Source organism: Schistocerca nitens, chromosome 1 (genome assembly GCF_023898315.1).
Source record: "Schistocerca nitens isolate TAMUIC-IGC-003100 chromosome 1, iqSchNite1.1, whole genome shotgun sequence".
Classification (NCBI taxonomy): domain Eukaryota; kingdom Metazoa; phylum Arthropoda; class Insecta; order Orthoptera; family Acrididae; genus Schistocerca; species Schistocerca nitens.
The window spans coordinates 154790324-154815421 of record NC_064614.1 but is presented as its reverse complement, the minus strand read 5'-3'; the positions used below and the strand labels follow the sequence as shown (position 1 = coordinate 154815421).

Genomic DNA, 25098 nt, shown 5'->3' with positions numbered 1-25098 from the left:
CATGGCTGCGGTTACCCTTGACGCTGCATCACAGACAGGAATGCCTGCGATGGTGTACTCAACGACAAACCTGGGTGCACGAATGGCAAAACGTCATATCTTCGGATTGATCCAGGTCCTGTTTACAACATCATGATGGTCCCATCCGGGTTTGGCGAAATCGCGGTGAACGCACATTGGAAGCGTCTATTCGTCATCGCCACACTGGCGTATCACCCGGCGTGATAGTATGGGGTGCCATTGGTTACACGTCTCGGTACCTCTTGTTCGCATTGACGGCACTTTGAACAGTGGACGTAACATTTCAGATGTGTTACGACCCGTGCAAAATGGCTAAGCAGGGATGGCTAGAGGACAAATGTAAGGATGTAGAGGCTTATCTTACTAGGGGTAAGATAGATACTGCCTACAGGAAAATTAAAGAGACCTTTGGAGATAAGAGAACCACTTGTATGAACATCAAGAGCTCAGATGGAAACCCAGTTCTAAGCAAAGAAGAGAAAGCAGAAAGGTGGAAGGAGTATATAGAGGGTCTATACAAGGGCGATGTACTTGAGGACAATATTATGGAAATGGAAGAGGATGTAGATGAAGATGAAATGGGAGATAAGATACTGCGTGAAGAGTTTGACAGAGCACTGAAAGACCTGAGTCGAAACAAGGCCCCCGGAGTAGACAACATTCCATTGGAACTACTGACGGCCTTGGGAGAGCCAGTCCTGACAAAACTCTACCATCTGGTGAGCAAGATGTATGAAACAGGCGAAATACCCTCAGACTTCAAGAAGAATATAATAATTCCAATCCCAAAGAAAGCAGGTGTTGACAGATGTGAGAATTACCGAACAATCAGTTTAATAAGCCACAGCTGCAAAATACTAACACGAATTCTTTACAGACGAATGGAAAAACTAGTAGAAGCCGACCTCGGGGAAGATCAGTTTGGATTCCGTAGAAATACTGGGACACGTGAGGCAATACTGACCTTACGACTTATCTTAGAAGAAAGATTAAGGAAAGGCAAACCTACGTTTCTAGCATTTGTAGACTTAGAGAAAGCTTTTGACAATGTTGACTGGAATACTCTCTTTCAAATTCTAAAGGTGGCAGGGGTAAAATACAGGGAGCGAAAGGCTATTTACAATTTGTACAGAAACCAGATGGCAGTTATAAGAGTCGAGGGGCATGAAAGGGAAGCAGTGGTTGGGAAGGGAGTAAGACAGGGTTGTAGCCTCTCCCCGATGTTATTCAATCTGTATATTGAGCAAGCAGTAAAGGAAACAAAAGAAAAATTCGGAGTAGGTATTAAAATCCATGGAGAAGAAATAAAAACTTTGAGGTTCGCCGATGACATCGTAATTCTGTCAGAGACAGCAAAGGACTTGGAAGAGCAGTTGAATGGAATGGATGGTGTCTTGAAGGGAGGATATAAGATGAACATCAACAAAAGCAAAACGAGGATAATGGAATGTAGTCGAATTAAGTCGGGTGATGTTGAGGGTATTAGATTAGGAAATGAGACACTTAAAGTAGTAAAGGAGTTTTGCTATTTGGGGAGCAAAATAACTGATGATGGTCGAAGTAGAGAGGATATAAAATGTAGACTGGCAATGGGAAGGAAAGCGTTTCTGAAGAAGAGAAATTTGTTAACATCGAGTATAGATTTAAGTGTCAGGAAGTCTTTTCTGAAAGTATTTGTATGGAGTGTAGCCATGTATGGAAGTGAAACATGGACGATAAATAGTTTGGACAAGAAGAGAATAGAAGCTTTCGAAATGTGGTGCTACAGAAGAATGCTGAAGATTAGATGGGTAGATCACATAACTAATGAGGAGGTACTGAACAGGCTTGGGGAGAAGAGGAGTTTGTGGCACAACTTGACCAGAAGAAGGGATCGGTTGGTAGGACATGTTCTGAGGCATCAAGGGATCACCAATTTAGTATTGGAGGGCAGCGTGGAGGGTAAAAATCGTAGGGGGAGACCAAGAGATGCATACACTAAGCAGATTCAGAAGGATGTAGGTTGCAGTAGGTACTGGGAGATGAAGAAGCTTGCACAGGATAGAGTAGCATGGAGAGCTGCATCAAACCAGTCTCAGGACTGAAGACCACAACAACAACAACAACGACCCGTGGCTCTACCCTTCATTCGATCCCTGCGAAATCCTACATTTCAGCAGGATAATGTACGACCGCATGTTGGAGGTCCTGTACGGGCCTTTCTAGTTACAGAAAATGTTCGACTGCTGCCCTGGCCAGCACATTCTCCAGATGTCTCACCAATTGAAAACGTCTGTTCAATGGTGGCCGAGCAACTGGCTCGTTACAATACGCCAGTCACTACTCTTGATGAACTGTGGTATCGTGTTGAAGCTGCATGGGCAGCTGTACCTGTACACGCCATCCAAGCTCTGTTTGACTCAATGCCCAGGCGTATCAATGCCATTATTACGGCCAGAGGTGGTTGTTCTGGGTACTGATTTCTCAGGATCTAAGCACCCAAATTGCCTGATAATGTAATCACATGTCAGTTCTAGTATAATACATTTGTCCAATGAATACCCGCTTATCATCTGCATTTCTTCGTGGTGTAGCAATTTTAATTGCCAGTAGTGTAGTTTACCGAAGCCTGCCTACGATGTCATCTGGTCAATATTTTCGGTAATCGGAGTAATCACTGAAAGTCCTGTTACGAAATAAAGTATGAAGTCGTGTGCAGTGACCATAAATCTCCCTAACTGGAGAACTTTATACCAATCTGCTTCATATTTATGACATTTTCTTCGGCACGCAACAAAACACTGAAGACTGGCTGAAGGCAGCTTTAGAAGAGCGTTGCTCCCGTCCCCATCTCCAGCTCTGATCTTCTTCTGCTGGACGAGACGAACTGGTGTCGCAGAAGTACGAGGAGCGTTTGAAAAGTCCGTGCAAAAACAAAAACTATTTACTTGTTTAGGGTAAATCTTTCTTGTTTTTCTACATAGTCTCCTTTTAGACATACATTTCGTCCAACGCTGTTCTAATTTGTTGATCCCTTCCAAATAATAGGAATTGTCCAAGTCTGCAAAATAGCTAATTGTTGCTGCAATCATCTCCTCGTTTGAATAAAATCTTTGTCCCGCCAGCCATTTCTTCAAATATGGGACCCAATAGTAGTCCGAGGGAGCCAAGACTGGAAATAGGGGGATATGAAATGAGTTGTAATCCTATTTGCATTAATTTTGCGACCACAACTGCTGAGGTGTGTTCTGGTGCATTGTCCTGATGGAAAACGACTTTTTGGGGCCCAACCGCTGGCGTTTTTCTTGCAGTTCGGTTTTCAAACGGTCCAATAACGATGAATAATATGCACCTGTAATAGTTTTACTCTTTTCCAGATAGTCGATGAGGAATATCCCTTGCGAATCCCAAAAGACCTTTCGGCCGAAAGTCTGGTCTTCGCCTTTTTGGTGCAGCTTCTCCCTTGGTAAGCCACTGTTTAGACTGTTGTTTGGTGTCAGGAGTGTAGTAATGTATCCATGTTTCATCCACAGTGACGAAACGACGTTTAAAGCCCCGCGGACTCTTACTGAACAGCAGCAAACCATCCTTGCAAACACTTCACACGATTCCGTTTTTGGTCAAGCGTGAGCAATCACGGAACCCATCTTGCGGATAGCTTTCTCATGTCCAAATGCTGATGCAAAATATTATGTGCCCATTCATTCGAGATGCCCACAGCACTAGTAATCTCACACACCTTGACTCTTCTGTCATCCATCACCATATCATGGATTTTATCAATGATTTCTGGAGTCGTAACATCCACAGGGCGTCCACAACGTTCAGCATTACTTGTAGCCATATGGCCACACCAAAATTTTTGAAACCACTTATAAACTTTTCTAATCGAAGGTGCAGAGTCACCGTAATGTTTATGAAGCTTCTCTTTAGTCTCCTGAGCCGTTTTGCCTTTCATAAAGTAATGTTTAATCACCACAGGAAATTCTTTTTCGTCCATTTTTTGGCAATCACTGGACTTCCTTGAATCACACGAATGGCAAACACAAAGAAATAGACCAATACCGCTGAAACTTGGTGTGCGTTCTTTCCAAAGATGCTACTAACTAAACATGACCTCGATACCCGCCGGTGGTGCCATCTCTGGGACTTTGCACGGACTTTTCAAACGCCCCTCGCATGACTTTCCCAGAATCACTTGTGACACACCTTGACATTTGCATCAGACATGCACTGCTCTCCGTTCACTTGAGATATTCTTCGATGAATTTCCATTCCCTGCAGTCCTTTTACTGTCAGGAAATGTACAACACCCATTTTCTCTTGTTTTGAAGCCTCCATTTAACTTTTCTGTTCAGCTCGATTGACTGCAGTGGATGGTGGATGCGTACACGTGCTCACTCTATCGATGATCGGTGTACGCCTGTGTCCATCCAACAGCGAGCTCGTGGCATCGGCGCTCTTATAACGATCGCACCTTATTCCGCAGCCAATGACATTACGATCCTTTCAGCGATTTTCATTTTACAGCCTCAAGTTCCTTTGTTTTTGATTCCTCTTTATGATAGTTATATAACACTCTCGCATTTGGCCTGCTAGGGAAGAAGAGGTGGTGGCGTAAGATTCCTGATCACCAGTCTTTGTGCTAATGTCCTGCATTAAATTACAGACCTCTACACAGCGTCTCACGAAGTGCTATTCGAGAGGAGTAGGCCATGTACCGGAACTGGGCTTCACCTCTCCCTTCCCTTCATCCATAACAATATGAACCGAACACTGTACTGTATAAGAACTCAACACAGTCATCCACACGACACTGATACACACTTGAGACTTCATAGAAAGTCGGAGAAAGGCAACAAACATTCTCCAGTAGGAACTTGTTAAGAGCAGCAATGCAGGATTACTGCATCTCTTCCCCAATACTCGTTCCCTAACTAGGGAACTACGTTGAATGAAGTCTTACATAGACCAGACACGTTTTCCTTACTTAAAGCATCTTCAGTGGTCAGTTTCTTGGTTTCTACACTATTTCCAAGGGTTCTTCTATAAACAGGCGTCAAATTTTTAGCACTTTCACTGCACTGACACACGATATTCTCTCGTTTTCGTGTTATTATTTATCCACATTCACCCGGTGTGGCTTGCTTTTACTGCGCGGAATGAAGTCTTATATAGACCAGACTCGTTTTCCTTATTTAAAGCATCTTCAGTGGGCAGTTTCTTTGCTTCTACTCTATTTCTAAGGGTTCTTCAATAAACCGGCAGATCGTTGTTTGGTCTCAGGAGTATAGTAATGTATCCATGTTTCATCCACAGTGACGAAACGACGCTTAAAGTCCTGTGGATTCTTCCTAAACAACTGCAAACCATCCATGCAACACTTCACACGATTCCGATTTTGGTCAAGCGTGAGCAATCGCGGAACCCATCTAGCGGATAGTTTTCTCATGTCCAAATGTTTATGCAAAAATTATGTACCCGTTCAATAGAGATGCCTACAGCACTAGCAATCTCTAACACCTTAACTCTTCTATCATCCGTCACCATATCACGGATTTTATCAATGATTTCTGGAGTCGTAACTCCACAGGGCGTCCAGATCGTCCAGCATCACTTGTGCCCATATGGACACTCCGAAAATTTTGAAACCACTTATAAACTGTTCTAATCGAAGGTGCAGAGTCAGCGTAGTGTTTAGCAAGCTTCTCTTTAGTCTCCTGAGGCGTTTTGCCTTCCATAAAGGAATGCTTAATCTCCACCCGAAATTGTTCTTGGTCCATTTTTTGACAATCACTCGACTTCCTTGATTCACACTAATGCTAACCACAAAGAAATAGAGCAATATGGTTGAAACATGGTGTGCGTTCTTTCCAAAGACGACCTCGATACGCGCTGGTGGTGCCATCTCTCGGACTTTTCACGGACTCTTCAAATCCCCCTATTATGAACTAAGGAGAGTAAAGAACTGTAGGCCTGGAAGGATTTGTTGAGAACGATTGATGTTTTTCCAAGAGACTACTGAATTAAACATTTGCAAGAACACACTAGCCATTAAAATTGCTACATCAAGAAGAAATGCATATGATGAACTGGTATTCATTGGACAAATATATTATACTAGAACTGACATGTGATTACATTTTTACGCAATTTGGGTGCATAGATCCTGAGAAGTCAGTACCCAGAACAACCACCACTGGCCGTAATAACAGCCTTGATTCGCCTGGGGATTGAGTCAAATAAAGCTTGGATGGCGTGTACAGGTACAGCTGCCCATGCAGCTCCAACACGATACCACAGTTCATCAAGAGTAGTGACTGGCGTATTGTGACGAGCCAGTTGCTCGGCCACCATTGACCAGACGTTTTCAATTGGTGAGACATCTGGAGAATGTGCTAGCCAGGGCAGCAGTCGAACATTTTCTGTAACTAGAAAGGCCCGTACAGGACCTGCATCATGCGGTCGTGCATTATCCTGCTGAAATGTAGGGTTTCGCAGGGATCGAATGAAGGGTAGAGCCACGGGTCGTAACACATCTGAAATGTAACGTCCACTGTTCAGAGTTCCGTCAATGCGAACAAGAGGTTACCGATACGTGTAACCAATGGCACCCCATACCATCACGCCGGGTGATACGCCAGTATGGCGGTGACGAATACACGCTTCCAATGTGCGTTCACCGCGATGTCGCCAAACACGGATGCGACCATCACGATCCTGTAAACAGAACCTGGATTCATCCGAAAAAATGACGTTTTGCCATTCGTGCATCCATGTACGTCGTTGAGTACACCATCGCAGGCGCTCGTGTCTGTGATGCAGCGTCAAGGGTAACCGCAGCCATGGTCTCCGAGCTGATAGCCCATGCTGCTGCAAACGTCGTCGAACTGTTCGTGCAGATGGTTGTTGTCTTGCAAACGTCCCCATCTGTTGACTCAGGGATCGAGACGTGGCTGCACGATCGGTTACAGCCATGCGGAGAAGATGCCCGTCATATCAACTGCTAGTGATATGAGGGCGTTGGGATCCAGCACGGCGTTCCATATTACCCTCCTGAACCCACCGATTCCATATTCTGCTAACAGTCATTGGATCTCGACCAATGCGAGCAGCAATGTCGCGATACGAAAAACCGCAATCGCGATAGGCTACAATCCGACCTTTATCAAAGTCGGAAACGTGATGGTACGCATTTCTCCTCCTTACACGAGGCATCACAACAACGTTTCACGAGGCAACGCCGGTCAACTGCTGTTTGTGTATGAGAAATCGGTTGGAAACTTTCCTCATGTGAGCACCTTGTAGGTGTGGCCACCGGCGCCAACCTTGTGTGAATGCTCTGAAAAGCTAATCATTTGCATATCACAGCATCTTCTTCCTGTCGGTTAAATTTCGCGTCTGTAGCACGTCACCTTCGTGGTGTAGCAATTTTAATGGCCAGTAGTGTATTTCTATTCCGTAGTGCCGTCGCACAAACACGTTTTACGAGCTGCCGTGTAATACGCCAGGGTGGTATTCTTTCACTATTGAGCCACAGTTTCTCTATGTGAGCTAACCCCAAGCTGTCCGGCACGGTATGGTCTGGCTAGCTGACTGCGCAGCTCGCTTACCTCCGAGCCTGAGCTCCGCGCTGGCTTGGGCGCTGTCTCCGTTGCCCCTGGCGACGCACTGGTAGACGCCGCGGTGGGCGCGCGACGCTGCAGTGACGTGCAGCACCAGCGGCGACAACAGCCTCGCGCGACCAGCAGGCAGGGGCTCCGCGTTGTGCAGCCACTCCACGCTGGCCACTGGTGAGCCAGACACTGTGCAGTTGAACGTAGCCGCCTCTCCTGAGTTCACCACCTGCAACAAGACCAGCAGCAGACGTTTGGTCCGGCTGACTTGGGATAAGGAACATAGGGGCTAAGGGATCTGAGGCTAATAGGCTTAGAGGCTACCAGACTTTGGGTTATTGATCGTGGGGGGTTAGTTCACTAAAGATAAATTGTCTTGACGGGCAGTGGTCTTGAAGAATAGCGGCGTTGAGGAGTAGTGGTCTCAGCACATGCAGAATTGTGGAGCCCACCCTCCACAAGGGGACAGGGGGGGAGTAGCAGAACTGGAGGCTAGCGAAACTGGCACTGTAGTGGCCTTGAGGACTAGTGTGGCCTTGAAGTGTAGTGACATTGAGGAGTATTGGCTCTGAGTAATGGTCTTGGTCACTAGTAGACTTGGTGGTAGACAGGGGGAGGGCAAGCATAATTGAAGGCTAGCTGAATAGGGATACTAGCTGAATTGGGGGCTTGGAGAAATGGGAGGCTAGCAGAAATGAGGAGCTAACAGAAATGGCGAGCAAGCCGAATTGGGGTGGCTGGTGGACTTGGGGACTGTCAGCAAAAGTGTGGAAACTGGCAGGATTTGAGGATAATTTTGTTCGCAGATAGGTACACAGCCTCGATATATTTATCAAACAGGGGGACTAGCTGAATTGGGGGCTAGGAGAAATGGGAGGCTAGCAGAAATGAGGGGCTAACAGAAATGGCGAGCAAGCCGAATTGGGGTGGCTGGTGGACATGGGGACTGACTTGTCAGCAAAAGTGTGGAAACTGGCAGGATTTGAGGATAATTTTGTTCGCAGATAGGTACACAGCCTCGATATATTTATCAAATAGTTACATTGTCCATCACAGGCTGCACAATTTTCAAATTTATCTGCTGTTTCCTTTTTTTTTTTTTTAATCGTTATCAAATAACATCTAAGAAATGTCGCAAAACATGTAACAGGATGTGCTCAAAAGTAATGTCTCCGAATTTTGTATTCTGGTCTCAATGTTGTTTGAGGTATTACACATCATGCATATTACTCGGTCGAACTTGCACTGAAACAAGTTGTAACACACTTTCATAGGAGGGCACCGAATTGTAACGTATAACATTGTGGAGTATAACATAAGTACATTAGCACGTGAGAAGCAGATTGCTCTAATCGAGTGTCTAACGCACAAGTTTGAGAAAATAGTGAGGAAGAATCAATGCTCGAAGAAGTGAGATACGGAAATACTAAAGAATAACGAGGTGCTCTCTGAGTTCTCTGAGGCAACAGATACTGCGATAAGGAGTAGCTCAGCAGGCAATTCAGTTGAAGAGGAATGGACATGTCTAAAAAGGTCAATCACAAAAGTCGGAAAGAAAAACATCGGCGCAGAGAAGGTAATTGCGAGGATATAATAGGAGATGATATTGCATCAAAAATTCCAAAATCATGGGTAAGAGAAGAAATACTTCAGTTGATAGATGAAAGAAGGAAGAACATGGGTAGGAGTGACTCAGCATGCAGCGAAGTCAAAACAACCTTCGGTGAAAATGGTTCAAATGGCTCTGAGCACTGTGGGACTTAACATCTCAGGTCCCCTACAACTTAGAACTACTTAAATCTAGCTAACCTAAGGACATCACACACATCCATGCCCGAGGCAGGATTCGAACCTGCGACCGTAGCGGTCGCTCGGTTCCAGACTGAAGCCGCCTAGAAGAGATAGGGGATGCACTATTAGAATCAGAATTTAAAAGAGCTTTGTAAGACTTAAGATCGAATCAGGCAGAAGGGATAGATAATATGGCATCAAAAATTCTAAAATCATTGGCGGAAGAGGCAACAAAACAACTATTTACATTGGTGTGTGGAACGTATTAGACTGACTATATACTGTCTGACTTTCGGAGAAACATCTTTCACAGACTTCTGAAGATTGCAAGAGCCGACAACTGCGAAATTACCGCAAAATCATCTAATAGCTCATGCATCCAAGCTGCGGATAAGAATTATATAGGCCCTCACTTCCTTAGTCTGAGGTCTTCCTTGACACTAACGAGCAGTGTTTTAACTAGAGGCTGGCCAGAGTGGCCGAGCGGTTCTAGGCGCTACAGTCTGGAACCGCGCGCCCGCTACGGTCACAGGTTCGAATCGTGCCTTGGGCATGGATGTGTGTGATGTCCATAGGTTAGTTAGGTTTAAGTAGTTCTAACAAGGGAACCTCCCCATCGCACCCCTCTCAGATTTAGTTATAAGTTGGCACAGTGGATAGGCCTTGATAAACTGAACACAGATCAATTGAGAAAACGGGAAGAAGTTGCGTGGAACTGTGAGAAAATAAGCAAAATATACAAACTGAGTAGTCCATGGGCCACATAGGCAACATCATGGACAATCTGAGCTCAGGAGCGCCGTGGTCTCGTGGTAGCGTGAACAGCTGGAGAACGAAAGGTCCTTGGTTCAAGTCTTCCCTCCACTGAGAATTTTACTTTCTTTATTTTTACATCGTTATTATCTGTCCGTTCGTTCATTGACGTCTCTGTTCACTGTAATAAGTTTAGTGTCTGTGTCTTGCGACCGCATCGCAAAACCGTGCGATTAGTAGACGAAAGGACGTGCCTCTCCAATGGGAACCGAAAACATTTGATCGCAAGGTCATAGGTCAACCGATTTCTCCACAGGAAAACACATCTGATATATTCTATACGACACTGGTAACGGCATGTGCGTCACATGACAGGAATATGTTGTCGACCCACCTAACTTGTACACTTGGCGAATGGGTAAAAAGATTCTTCTACCTTGCCCGATTTAGGTTTTCTTTTGGATGTGATAATCACTCCCAAAAAAGTGATGAAAACACAATAGTTTGTCACATAAACTGAAAATAAAAAAATTAAACTTTTCACTCGATGGAGGATTTGAACCAAGGACCTCCCGTTCCGCAGCTGCTCACGTTACCACGAGACCACGGCGCTCCTGTGTTCTTAGAGTCCTTGATGTCGCCTATCTTCCCATGAACTACTCAGTTTGTAATATTTTGCTTATTTTTTCACAGTTCCACACAACTTCTTCCTGTTTTCTCAATTGATCTGTGTTCAGTTTTTCAAGGCCTATCCACTGTGCCAACTTATAACCAAATCTGAGGGGGGTGCGATGGGGAGGTTCCCTTGTAAGTTCTAGGGCATTGATGACCTTAGAAGTTAAGTCCCATAGTGTTCAGAACCATTTGAACCATTTTTTTTAACTAGAAGGCGGAAAATAGTCTTCACTTACTGTTCTTGGAGGATTCGTCCTATCTTTCCGGAGAACGCATCGCAAAGATGGATAAAAGCAGAGACACCATCTTCCTTTGATTCCTCTTCAGTCACTGTCGGTTGTACAGTAGACGTAGGATGTATGCTTCTCCGAATTTGCCACTCTGAGAAACTGACTTTGAACCGTACATCTGTTTTTCTTTGTGGAGATTATTGGTGGAAGTTGCTAGGGATCAGCTGAAGGCGTTGTATGAGCTTTTAGATGTGTAAATTCCAGTCTAGTTTTTGAATCTTGGATGTTTTCGTAAAGTACACAGCCTGCCAAAAGAAGTGAAGCACCTAGAAGACATAGTCGGATGTCAGTGGAACGTCGTTCTCATACACACGATTGGTGCGTATGTAATTGATAAGTTGCAATTCTCCATAACAGGCAGGACAGCTACCAAAGTAAATTAACGTTGTACGTATTTAGTGTCGTTACCAGACCTGGAACGGTACATAAAGAGAGTGAACAGCATCAGATGTTTCGTGGTGACTGTGAAGGACACGGAGATGCCACGTCCCCGTTTGAGACAGCGTCATCAGAACCTCACAGAGTTTGAAAGCGGCCTCATTGTGGGTCTCCATTTAGGTGGCTCGTCGAATTGTGGAATGTCCAGATTTATAAGGCACTCAAAATGTTCAAATATGTGTGAATTTCTAAGTGACGAAACTGCTGAGGTCATCGGTCCCTAGAATTACACACTACTTAAACTAACTTATGCTAAAAACAACATAGACACACACCCATGCCCGAGGGAGGACTCAAACCTCCGGCGGGAGGGGCCGCGCAATCCGTGACATGACGCCTGAAACCGCGCGGCCACTCCGCACAGCTTGAGAGGCACTCGTATGAGACAGTGGCCTGATGTTTGCCTACATTGGAATGTGTGGGCAGTGATACTCATCGTCATGGTTCTGCTCTACCAGATCTGACCACCACAATGAAACATCGTTGTATCGTGCACCAAGTACATTGTAACACCTTTACATCTGCGCCTGTCATAAGAGAAAAAGCATTGGACTCTCTGCAACGTTCTGCGTCATACAGCACCATTGAGCAGAGACTAACAGCTGCCGGAGTAAGGAATTATCGTCCCACGCAAAGACTGCAGTTAATAACACAACACAAACGGCTGCGTATGGGGTGGTATGTCACATCTCCCACCATGCTACACGCTAGCGCTTTTGCACGGTCCAAAGAGAATGTTCGCAGGCTGTTGTCAGTCGTTGAGTTGTGTGTGGTGGTGTCAGCAAACGGACATGAGTCGGGCGTCAGCTGCTGGAGAATATACAATTCTTCTGTCTCCGTACAGTGCTGGTATAAATGGATTCCTGATGCCCCACATTCAAATCTGTGGCGAACTGCGTCGATCACCATGTATGGCTCTGCGTGACGTCCGTTCGTCAAATACTTGTGGCCGTTCTGTGCTGCGCATCATGCGAGTGGAAACATCGTGTCTCCGATACTGAAGATCCATCCTTGACGTCATTGACCTCAGAAAGACAAATTTTTGGGTAATTTAAGATACGGTATGACCAATGTATCCCGCACAGTTGATCAACTCACGTTCAACTCGCGACGTGCTGTCATGATCACTACACACCTGTCTGTAACAGACTGCTCTGATATGTGTCTGCACCCACGCCTTAAGGTGCATCTAGCAGTGACATTGAGGGTCATACATGGCAAGTCTTCAAATGGGACAACTCTTCCTGTGATTTTTGACCACTCAGTCGCGTCTCACCTGGTGGACGTGGGGTCGCCACAGCGTAAGGCATGTCTCACATAACTCTCGAGACAAACACGTGTTTAACCCTTTGACTACCAGGGCTTTCTATGTGAAACCACCATTTTTAAGTAGCGTTGCTTTTAGCATAAAACTTTTCGTCCCCTATTTCTTAGGTGGCTGGACTTCCAAAAAAGACTGAAACACGTATTTTTTCATTTGTAACTGAGAAGCCAAGTGCGAATTTTCATAGCTGTAGCTTTAAAAATGCTATAGTACGTCTTCAATAGTGATTTATTTTCAAAGCAATTTTCACGCACTTTTTTAGCCCCTTACTAGTTGCTTTCCAAAAATGCTGAGACACGTTTTTTTCCTTCTTATTGAGAAATCAAATACCACTTTTCGTACTTCTACCTTCGTAATTGCCTTAATAGGGACATATTTTCAAAAAGCCTTTCGTCCCGTATTTCACCCCCTTAGGAGTAAAATATCGAACAATCCCGTCTTAAAAGATGCCTACAGTGTAAGAGCCGACATGTCAAATACTAGCTTTCATAGATGAAGTTTTAAAAATACTTCAATAAGTATTTAATAATGATTTATTTTTTAAAAAAGAACTTTCATACACTATCTCACCCCATAAGAGTTAAATTCCCAAAAACTCTGAAACACGTATTTCTTTATTCTTGACCGAGAAATCAAATACCAATTTTTGTAGGCCTAACTTCAAAATCGCCTTCATAGCGTCACATTTTCAAAAAAATCTTTCATCCCCTATTTCACCCCCTTACAGATGGAATTTCGAAAAATCCCTTTTTAAACGACGTCTACTGTATAAGTTCAAAACTACTGCAAAGTTCAAATTTCTATCCTTAGTGGTTTGGAAAGGGCGATGATGAATCAGTTAGTCAGTCAATCGAGACAACGCCTTTTCTGTTATGATTTTTTTTTTTTTTTTTGGAATGATAGCGGGACTTGTATGAATTTGCTTCATTAGGTATGGCCTGGAAGCAATAAATAACTGGTAACGGCTCAATAGGGGAGTATGATGAGGTCCTCACCAGCAGGTGTGGTGTGACGTGTACGGCGAGCGGTGCGGTGACCTGCAGCGAGGCGTGCACCCGCTGCTCACCGAAGGCGTTGTTTACTCGACACTCCCACCTTCCCGCGTCCTCCTGGCGCGCCCCCAGGATGTGCAGCGCCTCCTGCGAGGCCCACACGCGCCCGGAAGAAGCCACCGGCGTCCCGGACTCGTGCCACCACCTGCAACATCGAGGCGCCGATGTGATGCTACAACTTACACTACATCTACACCGTCTAGTCACATTAATGTGACCACCATCTATGTTCGACGTCAACGTGCAATAATAAGTCACAGACGACAGTTGGAAGCACTACAGTGCAAGGTATATAAAGCGTATCGGGGGAAGCGGGGGACGGGTGTGGGGGTGTGGGGGGACAATGCAGTTGTTGTCGTAACGGACAAACGGAGAGCTTTATCTGACGTCCAAAATGGCATGAATAGTGGCTTTCGGCCCAGGGTGGAAACTGATAAGTTTGTAAACTATTAGCATGCTATCGTGGAGGGCAAAATGGAACTATCCAAAACAGGCGCTGAGGCAACTGTGTGGAGGAAGGTTTATCTGTTTAGCAAGAGTAATAAGAGCAGATTTCAGACTACCTAACAGATGAAAACGAAAATTTCTGTTCTGACACTGACAATGTTGAGTGTTTGTGGAAAAAGTTCAAGGCAATCGTAAAATGCGTTTTACACAGGTACGTGCCGAGTAAAACTGTGATGGACGGGAAAAACCCACCGTGGTTCAATATCAAATTTAGGAAACTACCACTAGAGCAAAGAGAGCTTCACTGCAAGTTTAAACGCAGCCAAAACCTCTCAGACAAGCAGAAGCTAAACGATTTCAAAGTTAGCGTAAAGAGGACTATGCCTGAAGCGTTCAGTGAATTCGAAAGTAAAATTCTATGTACCGACTTGACAGAAAATCCTAGGAAGTTCTGGTCTTTCGTTAAATCAGTACGTGGATCGAAACAGCATATCCAGACATTCTGGAATGATGATGGTATTGAAACAGAGGATGACACGCGTAAAGCTGAAATACTAAACATCTTTTTCCAAAGCTGTTTCACAGAGGAAGACCGCACTGCAGTTCCTTCTCTAAATCCTCGCACAAACGAAAAAATGGCTGACATCGAAATAAGTGTCCAAGGAATAGAAAAGCAACTGAAGTCACTCAACAGAGGAAAGTCCACTGGACCTGACGGCATACCGATTCGATTCTTCACAGAGTACGCGAAAGAACTTGCTCCTTTTCTAACAGCCGTGCACCGCAAGTCTCTAGAGGAACGGAAGGTTCCAAATGATTGGAAAAGAGCACAGGTAGTCCCAGTTTTCAAGATGAGTCGTCGAGCAGATGCGCAAAACTATTGACCTATATCTCTGACATCGATCTGTTGTAGAATTTTAGAACATGTTTTTTGCTCGCGTATCATGTCATTTATGGAGACCCAGAATCTGCTCTATAGGAATCAACATGGATTCCGGAAACAGCGATCGTGTGAAACCCAACTCGCTTTATTTGTTTATGAGACCCGGAAAATATTAGATACAGGCTCACAGGTAGATGCCATTTTCCTTGACTTCCGGAAAGCGTTCGATACAGTTCCGCACTGTCGCCTGATAAACAAAGTAAAAGCCTACGCAATATCAGACCATCTGTGTGGCTGGATTGAAGAGTTTTTAGCAGACAGAACACAGCATGTTGTTCTCAATGGAGAGACGTCTACAGACGTTAAAGTAAGCTCTAGCGTGCCACATGGGTGTGTTATGGGACCACTGTTTTTCACAATATGTAAAAATGACCTAGCAGATAGTATCGGAAGTTCCATGCGGCTTTTCGCGGATGATACTGTAGTATACAGAGAATTTGCAGCATTAGAAAATTGCAGCGAAATGCAGGAATATCTGCAGCGGACAGGCACTTGGTGCAGGGAGTGGCAACTGACCCTTAACTTACACAAATGTAATGTATTGCGAATACATAGAAAGAAGGATCCTTTATTGCATGATTATATGATAGCGGAACAAACACTGGTAGCAGTTACTTCTGTAAAATATCTGGGAGTGGAACGATTTGAAGTGGAATGATCAGATAAAATTTATTGTTGGTAAGGAGGGTGCCAGGTTGAGATTCATTGGGAGAGTCCTTAGAAAATGTAGTCCATCAACAAAGGAGGTGGCTTACAAAACACTCGTTCGCCCTATACTTGAGTATTGCTCATTAGTGTGGGTTCCGTACCAGGTTGGGTTGACAGAGGAGATAGAGAAGATCTAAAGAAGAGAGGCGCGTTTCGTCACAGGGTTATTTGGTAAGATTGATAGCGTTACGGAGATGTTTAGCAAACTCAAGTGGCAGACTCTGCAAGAGAGGCGCTCTGCATCGCGGTGTAGCTTGCTGTCCAGGTTTCGAGTGGGTGCGTTTCTGGATGAGGTATCGAATATATTGCTTCCCCCTACTTATACCTCCCGAGGAGATCACGAATGTAAAATTAGAGAGATTCGAGCGCGTACGGAGGCTTTCCGGCTGTCGTTCTCCCCGCGAACCATACGCGACTGGAACAGGAAAGGGAGGTAATGACAGTGGCACGTAAAGTGCCCTCCGCCACACACCGTTGGGTGGCTTGCGGAGTATAAATAGTAGATGTAGATGTACTACGAGACATAGATGACAGGAGTGAACGATGGCTGTGGAGATGTGAACAGTGTGAACAGACGTGTAACTGTTGAGCAACTGACTGCCCAGACGAACCAAGTGGCTACCAACGGTGTCTCCTCAACGACTGTTCAGTGAACGTTGCTGTGTATGGGTCTCCGTGGTAGGTGCGTCGTTCATGCATCCATGCTGATTGCTGCTCATCGGTGACGAAGGCTGGAAATTGCACGCCACTACCCCAACTGAGCGTCCAGTGAGTGGTGACAGGTGGGTTATCCAGACCACTCTCGTTTTATGTTCCATCAGACAAATGGCTTTTGGCGTGTACGGCTGAAAGCACACGCGCTGCAACGACATTCTCTGCATGATCTCATGATTCTGGAAGGCACAATGGATCAATACAAGTATGCATCTATCCTTGGGGGCCATGTCAACCCTACATCCAGTTTGTTTTTTCCTCGGGATGGTGGCATCTACCAGCAGGACAATGCAACGGGTCACACAGCGCGCAGCATGTGAGTGTCTTTCGAGAAGCACCAGGATGAGTTTACCGTAACCCCCTTCCCCTCTCCGACCGCCAAACCCACCAGATTTAAACCCAATCGAGACTCTGTGGGCCATGGATCCACAGCTGAGAAACCTAGCAAGCTTGTCACGGCAGTGGAGTCGGCATGACTCCAAATCCCTGTCATTATCTTCTAGAACCTCATTGACTCTCCTACTGCACGTCTCGTAGAGGTCCGCACTAGAAAAGATGGTTGTTCGGGCTTTTGATAGGTGGCCGCATTAGACACTGTACAGGGTGTGACTTAACTCAGAACTAGAAATTTATTGAACATTTAAGTACAGCGGACTAAAATTCTTCAAAATAAGATCCTTCAGCATCAACACAGCGCTGCCAGTGCGTCTTGCACTGTTCGTAGCCCTTCTGGAAGGCCTCGGGCGTCAAGCTGTCAAGGGCTCTCGTCGAAGCTTGCTGGATGGCATCGATGGAGTCTAATCCCTTTTAGGCCTGCCTTGATTTGAGGGAAGAGGAAAAAGTCACTTGGACCCATGTCACGGCTGTTGGGTGGCTGCGGCAGTGTTGTCACGTTGAACTTGACCAAAACTTCGGTGGCGGCGCGCGACATGCGAGCGGACACTTTGTCGTGGTGGAGAATCCAATCTCCCTTGATCGCAGTGCGGACACGGCGATCTCGATTCCTCAAGATGGTCACTCTCTGCACATTTTGATCCGTTCGGCCTGATGGCCTCCCAGAGCTGTCGTTGTCTTCAACATTCCGGAAGCCATCTTTGAAACGTTTGTGCCACATGAAAACCATTGCACAGGACATGGCTTCTTCCTTAAAGGCCTCTTGAATCATATCAGTCGCACGCAAAACTTAATCGTATAAGGGTGCTCCAAGTGCTGCGCCATTTTCGCCTCTCCCGCTTTTCGACCGAGGTCAGTGACACGCACTCACGCTGCAAGCTATGCGCGCTCTCCGGGTTTCCGGAGGCAACTGCCGCAGTGTCAATTCATTCCCTGAGATCCCCCACTACTTCCCCCACCCGGCGGAACCGGTCTGCGTGCGCTCACCCACTCAGTCATGAAACTTCGGAATCACACCCTGTATATTTACATTTACATTCATACTACAAGCCACCTTGAGATGCGCATAACTGTAACTTGTCCATTTCCTGTTCGAGTCGTGAATGGCCCGCTCCAAGAACTGTTGTTGGTAAGCGTGTGAGCTCGAATCTCATTAATTTTACCCACATCGTCTTTTCGCGGGATATACTTAGGAGGAAGTAATAAGCTGATTGACTGTAGTAAGACAGCACGCTCACGTACTTTAAACAGAAAACCACACCGTCATGCACAGTGCCTGTTTGCAACATCTGCCACTGCAGATGGGTGAACATCTCCGTTTCTCTTCCGCGCGCTACCTGTGACAAAAGGCACAACTCTTCTTTGACTCTTCTCCATTTCATCTATTTTTTTTGCAGGTTACAGACTAATAAGCAATATTCAAGTATAGGCCGAAGAAGGGTGTTGTAAGCGACCTCCTTCTCACTCTTTTCTCCGGTTTCTACTTATCTATTGATGTAGTTGTTTGACTTTAAATCGTCTCTTACGCATTCTCTCAGATGTTTAATGAATGTGACTGTTTGCTGTGATTTTTGGGCAATTGTACACTCACACACTGATGGGTCATTCCGCCCATTTATGCGAAATACATCACATTTGCTTACGTTCAAGGTCAGTGTCATTCCTTGATCGAGTGACGATACTCTGCCGGTCTTGCTATATTTCGCTATGGTTATCTTGCCTTGGAAATAGTCTATTTTCAACACCATCACCCGTGATCAATCTTACGCAACTTGCGAAGTTATCCACTAAGCCAATTATACTATACTGAATAATAACTGTCGTTTAACACACCTCTGCCGTACGCCGAAATTTACTTCTTTGCTTGAGGATTTCTGTCCATTAAGATTGACTGGCTATGTTCTATTTTTACTAACTCTTCAACCCACGGCACACAGCTGCTGTGGTAATTCCCATGCACGTATTGAGCCCTACTGCGGCTTGCGTTCGTGATGCTTGTAGGTTTCTGCCTTCTGTTGGAGGCCAGACCGTATCCTTTAGTTGGCATGGTTGCGGATGTTTGTCTTCTTCTCGTCTTGACTGGCGCCACTCGTTTCGCAAGCGCTGCCTGTCCGCTAGTGGCAGCAGCGGCGGTTATCGATATGTAGTAAATGTTGCCTTATCTTTGGGGCGACGTCGTTGTTTTTCCGTGTCGTGTGAATGATGCAGTTCGGTCGGGGACTCTGGAGGAGCAAGGATCGTGCATGGCGGGACCACTGGCGGCGCGCATGGACTGCCAGATGGAAGGGCTGTGGTCACGAGGGTGCACGACCTCGTCGTAAACCACATCCTGCAGGCTTTAAGGTGAGTGCATTTCAATTGAAGTAGAGAAACCTCCACCATTGTGACATCTCGCTATTATCCGGTGACTTCGGTTCGTCTTGTTGCTCGTAGTGTCGCCGAGGTTAAGAGCAGTAAGTGGAGTGCTTTTGGAAAGCGAATCTGATTAGCCTTCCTCGACTTCTTATGACTATTTGCTGCGTTCAGCTTATTACAATTTGTTAAGTTCAACCAGTGGTATTTTTCCTGCCTGGTGGCCGCTAACGCCCGAGTTACCTGCCCCGGGTGTTAGTGTATGTAACGGCTTTGCCGCTGCTGTCCGGTAAGGCGTGTAGTTTTGACAGCTTTCTTGATTGTAGGCCGTTGTGATTCTCCTACTCTGGTAGTAGTGATTCCTTTCTCGTTCCGGGCGCTCTGAGCACAGTATCCTGGGGGCGTAGTGCAGTCCGCCGGTTCCGGTTTGTCGGACGTCAGGTAGCTTCAGCAAGATTGTCATTAGTTATTCGTTAGACTGCCACTAGTCTGAGTTACCATCTTGTGAAGTGAACGCAACTCTTGGCTGCCTATCTCATCGCTCGCGAAAGTGTTTATTGCCGCACCTTCTCAGAGGTCGATTCCTGGAGCACCGTCTGGATCAGCTGCTTGTTTTTTTAGTTAACCTTTGCATATATTTGCTGTTTTACGGCAGGTTTATAAATTTTTTATATAATTGCCTTTTCTGGCGTGTAAGGTCTTCAGCTGTGATTCTGGTCATTTGCTTTGAAAAAATAATTCGATATTTGTATTTTAGCAGTAAGCCTTAAAACCCTATTTACTCCCATTCCTGGCGTCTGATATCTTCTGCCGCGTTTATGGCCACTTACCTTTTAATATTTCAATACTGTAAGTTGTAATTGCAGCGAGTTCTTAAACATACTTAATTTATTACCATTCTTGGCGTGTAAGGCCTTCAGCCGTGATCATAGTGGCTTGTTTTATTTAAACATTATCTGTATCTGTATTTTATGGTGATTTGCTAAATTGTAACGCACCGAAAACACTATTATTTATACAGCTGTTTATTCCTTCATTGCCGGCCGGTGTGCCCGAGCGGTTCTATGCGCTTCAATCTGGAACCGCCCTACCGCTACGGTCGCGGGTTCGAATCCTGCCTCGGGCATGGATGTGTGTGATGTCCTTAGGTTAGTTAGGTTTAAGTAGTTGTAAGTTCTAGAAGACTGATGACCTCAGATGTTAAGTCCCATAGTGCTCAGAGCCAGAGCCATTTTATTCCTTCATTAATAACGTGTGGTATTTTTTGAATTACTGTTGAGTCTGGAATTATTATTTTAAAAATAAATTTGTGTAACTGTAAAAGGCAACCTATAGTAACTGATTACGGCGCTGTCCACAATCGTAACCGAATCCTGCCTTCCCTTGACTACCACCAGGTCACATGTATTTTGTATATTACGTGAAAGTGCGAAACCGCAATAAAGTCAAGTTTGCACTTTAATCTCCTCATTTATTTATTTGTAACGTTTACTGTATAAGATTATGTATCCGAAATAATCATCTGCCTGCCGGAGTGGCTGTGCGGTTCTAGGCGCTACAGTCTGGACCCGAGCGACCGCTACGGTCGCAGGTTCGAATCCTGCCTCAGGCATGGATGTGTGTGCTGTCCTTAGGTCAGTTAGGTTTAATTAGTTCTAAGTTCTAGGCGACTGATGACCTCAGAAGTTAAGTCGCATAGTGCTCAGAACCATTTGAACCATTTGAATAATCACCTCTGCCAGTATGAGTGTTTTGTGATGGGTCATCAATTTGTGTTCCAGGTATATAATTAATATCTCTGCAACAGACAGATTTTATTTGCAGACAGATTATCATGTTAAACTGCCACGGACTCAGAAATTTCCGTGGACTTTGAAAGAGCGGCCCACTGTCAGGAGGCTAAGGAATACCCAACACTGCATGGTAAAGTTACACCGAGCGCCAGGCGGGCAAGGAAACTTTAGCCGCTAAAAGGGGTGTGGTCAGTGTTACGGGAGCAGGGATAACTTGACAGGTAGAGGGAAAGAAGAGTGGCGAGCAAAGTGGGCTCCAGAGGTAGGCGGCTGCAAGGCAAACGTGACACGAAATTATCGAAAAGATGTACAGGACAAAGCCAACTGTGGCGAAAGGCTCACAGCCAGTACGTGTTCTTGATGAAAGACGTCTGTAAGCAGCCGCTGACCCAGAGTTCGATTTTCTGGCAGTGGGAGAAAGAAGGAAGGAAGGAAGGATTATCGTTTAACCTCTCCGTTCCCTCGGTCCACCTAAGTTCATTATTTTTTTTCCTCGGTAAATAGGCATATTTTTCGGCTTATAGACCTGGTCTGCGAATGTGGACCTACTAGTTCTTAATTTTAAAACCAGGGCGCAGCACCTCGCCAGCTACGAGTCGTGTGTTAGTTTACAGCTAATCGTACGCAGAAAATGGCTGCTTCTAAAAATCGAGAAAGTATGTAAATAATTAAAGTGCCTAGATATTAGTCTTAGAATCTGTGTCTTTTTCTTCACGTTCGCTGGCAATTAGTTCAGATTTTCCTATATTTTGTTTATTAAAATGAAATAACACATTTTCTGAAGGTTACGTGGTCTTCAGATCATAATCCACATTGAGAACTTTTAACATTGCAGCGCGTCAGCAATGGTGAATAATTTAATGATTACAAAGAATCCGCCTCGATTGCAAATAGAAACCGGATGTTGACCTAGGTTTCGGCGCGGATAACCACGCCTTCTTCGGAACAAACTAAAACTACAAACTGCCTAAAGAGGCATGGTCCAACATGGGCGTTCTGTATTAATGTTGGACCATGCCTCTTTAGGCAGTTTGTAGTTTTCGTGTGTTCCGAAGAAGGCGTGGTTATCCGCGCCGAAACCTAGGTCAACATCCGGTTTCTATTTGCAATCGAGGTGAATTCTTTATAATCATTAAATAATCCACATTTGCTAATTTCAGTTTTGTCTTTGATAATGGAATACTGAAATAACTGTTATTTCTATACTCTACAGCAATGCATAAAATATTAACTGGTGAGCAATTAGTAGCTCTTTTTAATGACAGCTACGCCGTATTGTCTGTTTGGGAAGAAGACGAAGTCTTGTTTTTGACAGAATATTATGCTGCTCAGCTTCGTGAAACTCGATGTTAAACATTAAGAACGTAAAATTGATTATTCATTGCTGTGGTTGCCCTACCTACAAGGTTGTCTGCAAGTTTTATTTCGTTTCTTCCTCTCATTCTCGGTGCTTCAGGTGTTTTCTCAGACAGTGTATAAATACATCTACTAGAACATTGTTTGCGGTTTGTGTATGTGTGTGTGTGTGTGTGTGTGTGTGTGTGTGTGTGTGTGGAAGGGTGGGGGTTGAGGGAGGGCAAGTTTTATGACCTCCATGTCTCCAATATTCCCCTTGGATCTGCACCTGGCTGTATGATCTGCAATCTTTCACCAAATAATCCGTCTCAATTCGCGAAGAGCTGTGATGTTCATACGTACAACACTAGAACGAAAAAGACCTTTCTTATCCGTTATTGAAGCTGTCAGTTGCTCAAAAAGGAGTACATTTTTCAGCAACAAAAATCTTCGATCATTTGCCCAAGAACACAAAGTGTCTGGCAGGTAGCAGATCAAGTTTTAAATGTAGCTTAAAATCATTTCTATTGGACAATTCCTTCTACTCCATGGACGAGTTTCTGTTTCAGAAATGGTAAAAAAAAAGAAAAATGTACCTCTAAATGTAGTTGCATGTGTAGAACTAAAAATTTCAGTAATATTAATATTAGCACTATTCATGTGTGTATATATATCTTGTAATCTGACTTGTTCCACATCATATCGATAAAATAATCGGGAAAATGATATGCGGGACATGACATAGCTAAAACTAACTAAACAACGGAGATATAACATCTCAACGTCTTTCGACTTATTTTTACCGACCACTGCTTTCTTTCTCACTCCAGTTCGTTCTCACCCTAGCAGAGCCACTATGGCGAAGTAACGGTCGTCTTTGAGAAGCTGGAGAATGTCTTACACAAAGGACGGTGCAACTTGCGCCAATTTTGTGAATGAAGATCTTTGTTTTCGCGAGTCCCTGGAGGTGGAGCCAAACCTACTTCCAGCCAGTTGGACCTCATTTCCGGTTCCGCTGGCGTGAGTGGGTGGACGAGGCGAACGCAGAGTTCAACTGCAGGGTGGTTGTCTTGCTGCATCCTTACGTGTATGTCTTGTTTCTTTAGTTCGTGTAGTCACTACGGACTATACAATGACTTTGAAATACACGGTTAGAGCAAATATCTCATTTTCTTTATTACGCATATGGGGGGCCAGTGCATAATTGCATGTTCGATTGTGAGCCCTCATCTTTTGAGCACCAATATCAGTGGGCCTACTTTGCATTTTAGCTGTTAGCTGCGTTCACGCTTGCTTGTGAATCCGAAATATATGCAGATGAAATGTCAGAGCTCTCGACTCTCAATAATCTGAGTCCACTGCCTTTATCCCGATATCCATGGATTCTATTTTCTTTATCATATAGCATTCTATACGTGTAAGCTTTTGACAGTGTTGACTGGAATACTCTCTTTCAAACTCTGAAGATGGCAGGGGTAAAATACAGGGAGCGAAAGGCTATTTACAATTTGTACAGAAACCAGATGGCAGTTACAAGAGTCGAGGGACATGAAAAGGAAGCAGTGGTTGAGAAGGGAGTGAGACAGGGTTGTAGCCTCTCCCCGATGTTATTCAATCTGTATATTGAGCAAGCAGTAAAGGAAACAAAAGAAAAATTCGGAGTAGGTATTAAAATCCATGGAGAAGAAATAAAAACTTTGAGGTCTGCCGATGACATTGTAATTCTGCCAGAGACAGCAAAGGACCTGGAAGAGCAGTTGAACGGAATGGACAGTATCTTGAAAGGAGGATATAAGACGAACATCAACAAAAGCAAAACGAGAATAATGGAATGTAGTCGAATTAAATCGGGTGATGCTGCGGGAATTAAATTAGGAAATGAGACACTTAAAGTAGTAAAGGAGTTTTGATATTTGGGGAGCAAAATAACTGATGATGGTAGAAGCAGAGAGGAATAAAATGTAGACTGGCAATGGCAAGGAAAGCATTTCTGAAGAAGAGAAGTATGTTAACAACGAGTATAGATTTAAGTGTGAGGAAGTCGTTTCTGGAAGTATTTGTATGGAGTGTAGCCATGTATGGAAGTGAAACATGGACTATAAATAGTTGAGACAAGAAGAGAATAGAAGCTTTCGAAATGTGGTGCTACAGAAGAATGCTGAAGATTAGATGGGTAGATCACGTAACTAATGAGGAGGTATTGAATAGAATTGGGGAGAAGAGAAATTTGTGGCACAAGCTGACTAGAAGAACGGACCGGTTCGTAGGGCATATTCTAAGGCATCAAGGGATCACCAATTTATTATTGGAGGGCAGCGCGGAGGGTAAAAATCGCAGAGGGAGACCAAGAGATGAATACACTAAACACATTCAGGAGGATGTAGGTTGCAGTAGGTACTGGGAGATGAAGAATTGCACAGGATAGAGTAGCATGGAGAGGTGCATGAAACCAGTCTCTGGACTGAAGACCACCA

At 44.7% G+C, this 25098-nt stretch overlaps 1 protein-coding gene across 1 annotated transcript in view; it reads right to left on the bottom strand.

Annotated features, from left to right (window-relative positions):
* LOC126232687 (Down syndrome cell adhesion molecule-like protein Dscam2) overlaps positions 1-25098 on the bottom strand; it is a 408767-nt gene that overhangs the window by 338086 nt on the left and 45583 nt on the right. The window contains exons 2-3 of the mRNA XM_049942816.1: positions 13883-14084; positions 7614-7845 (exon numbers count right to left, since the gene is read on the bottom strand). Of these exons, the coding sequence (XP_049798773.1) occupies positions 7614-7845; positions 13883-14084 (434 nt within the window). The remainder of the gene's footprint in view (positions 1-7613; positions 7846-13882; positions 14085-25098) is intronic.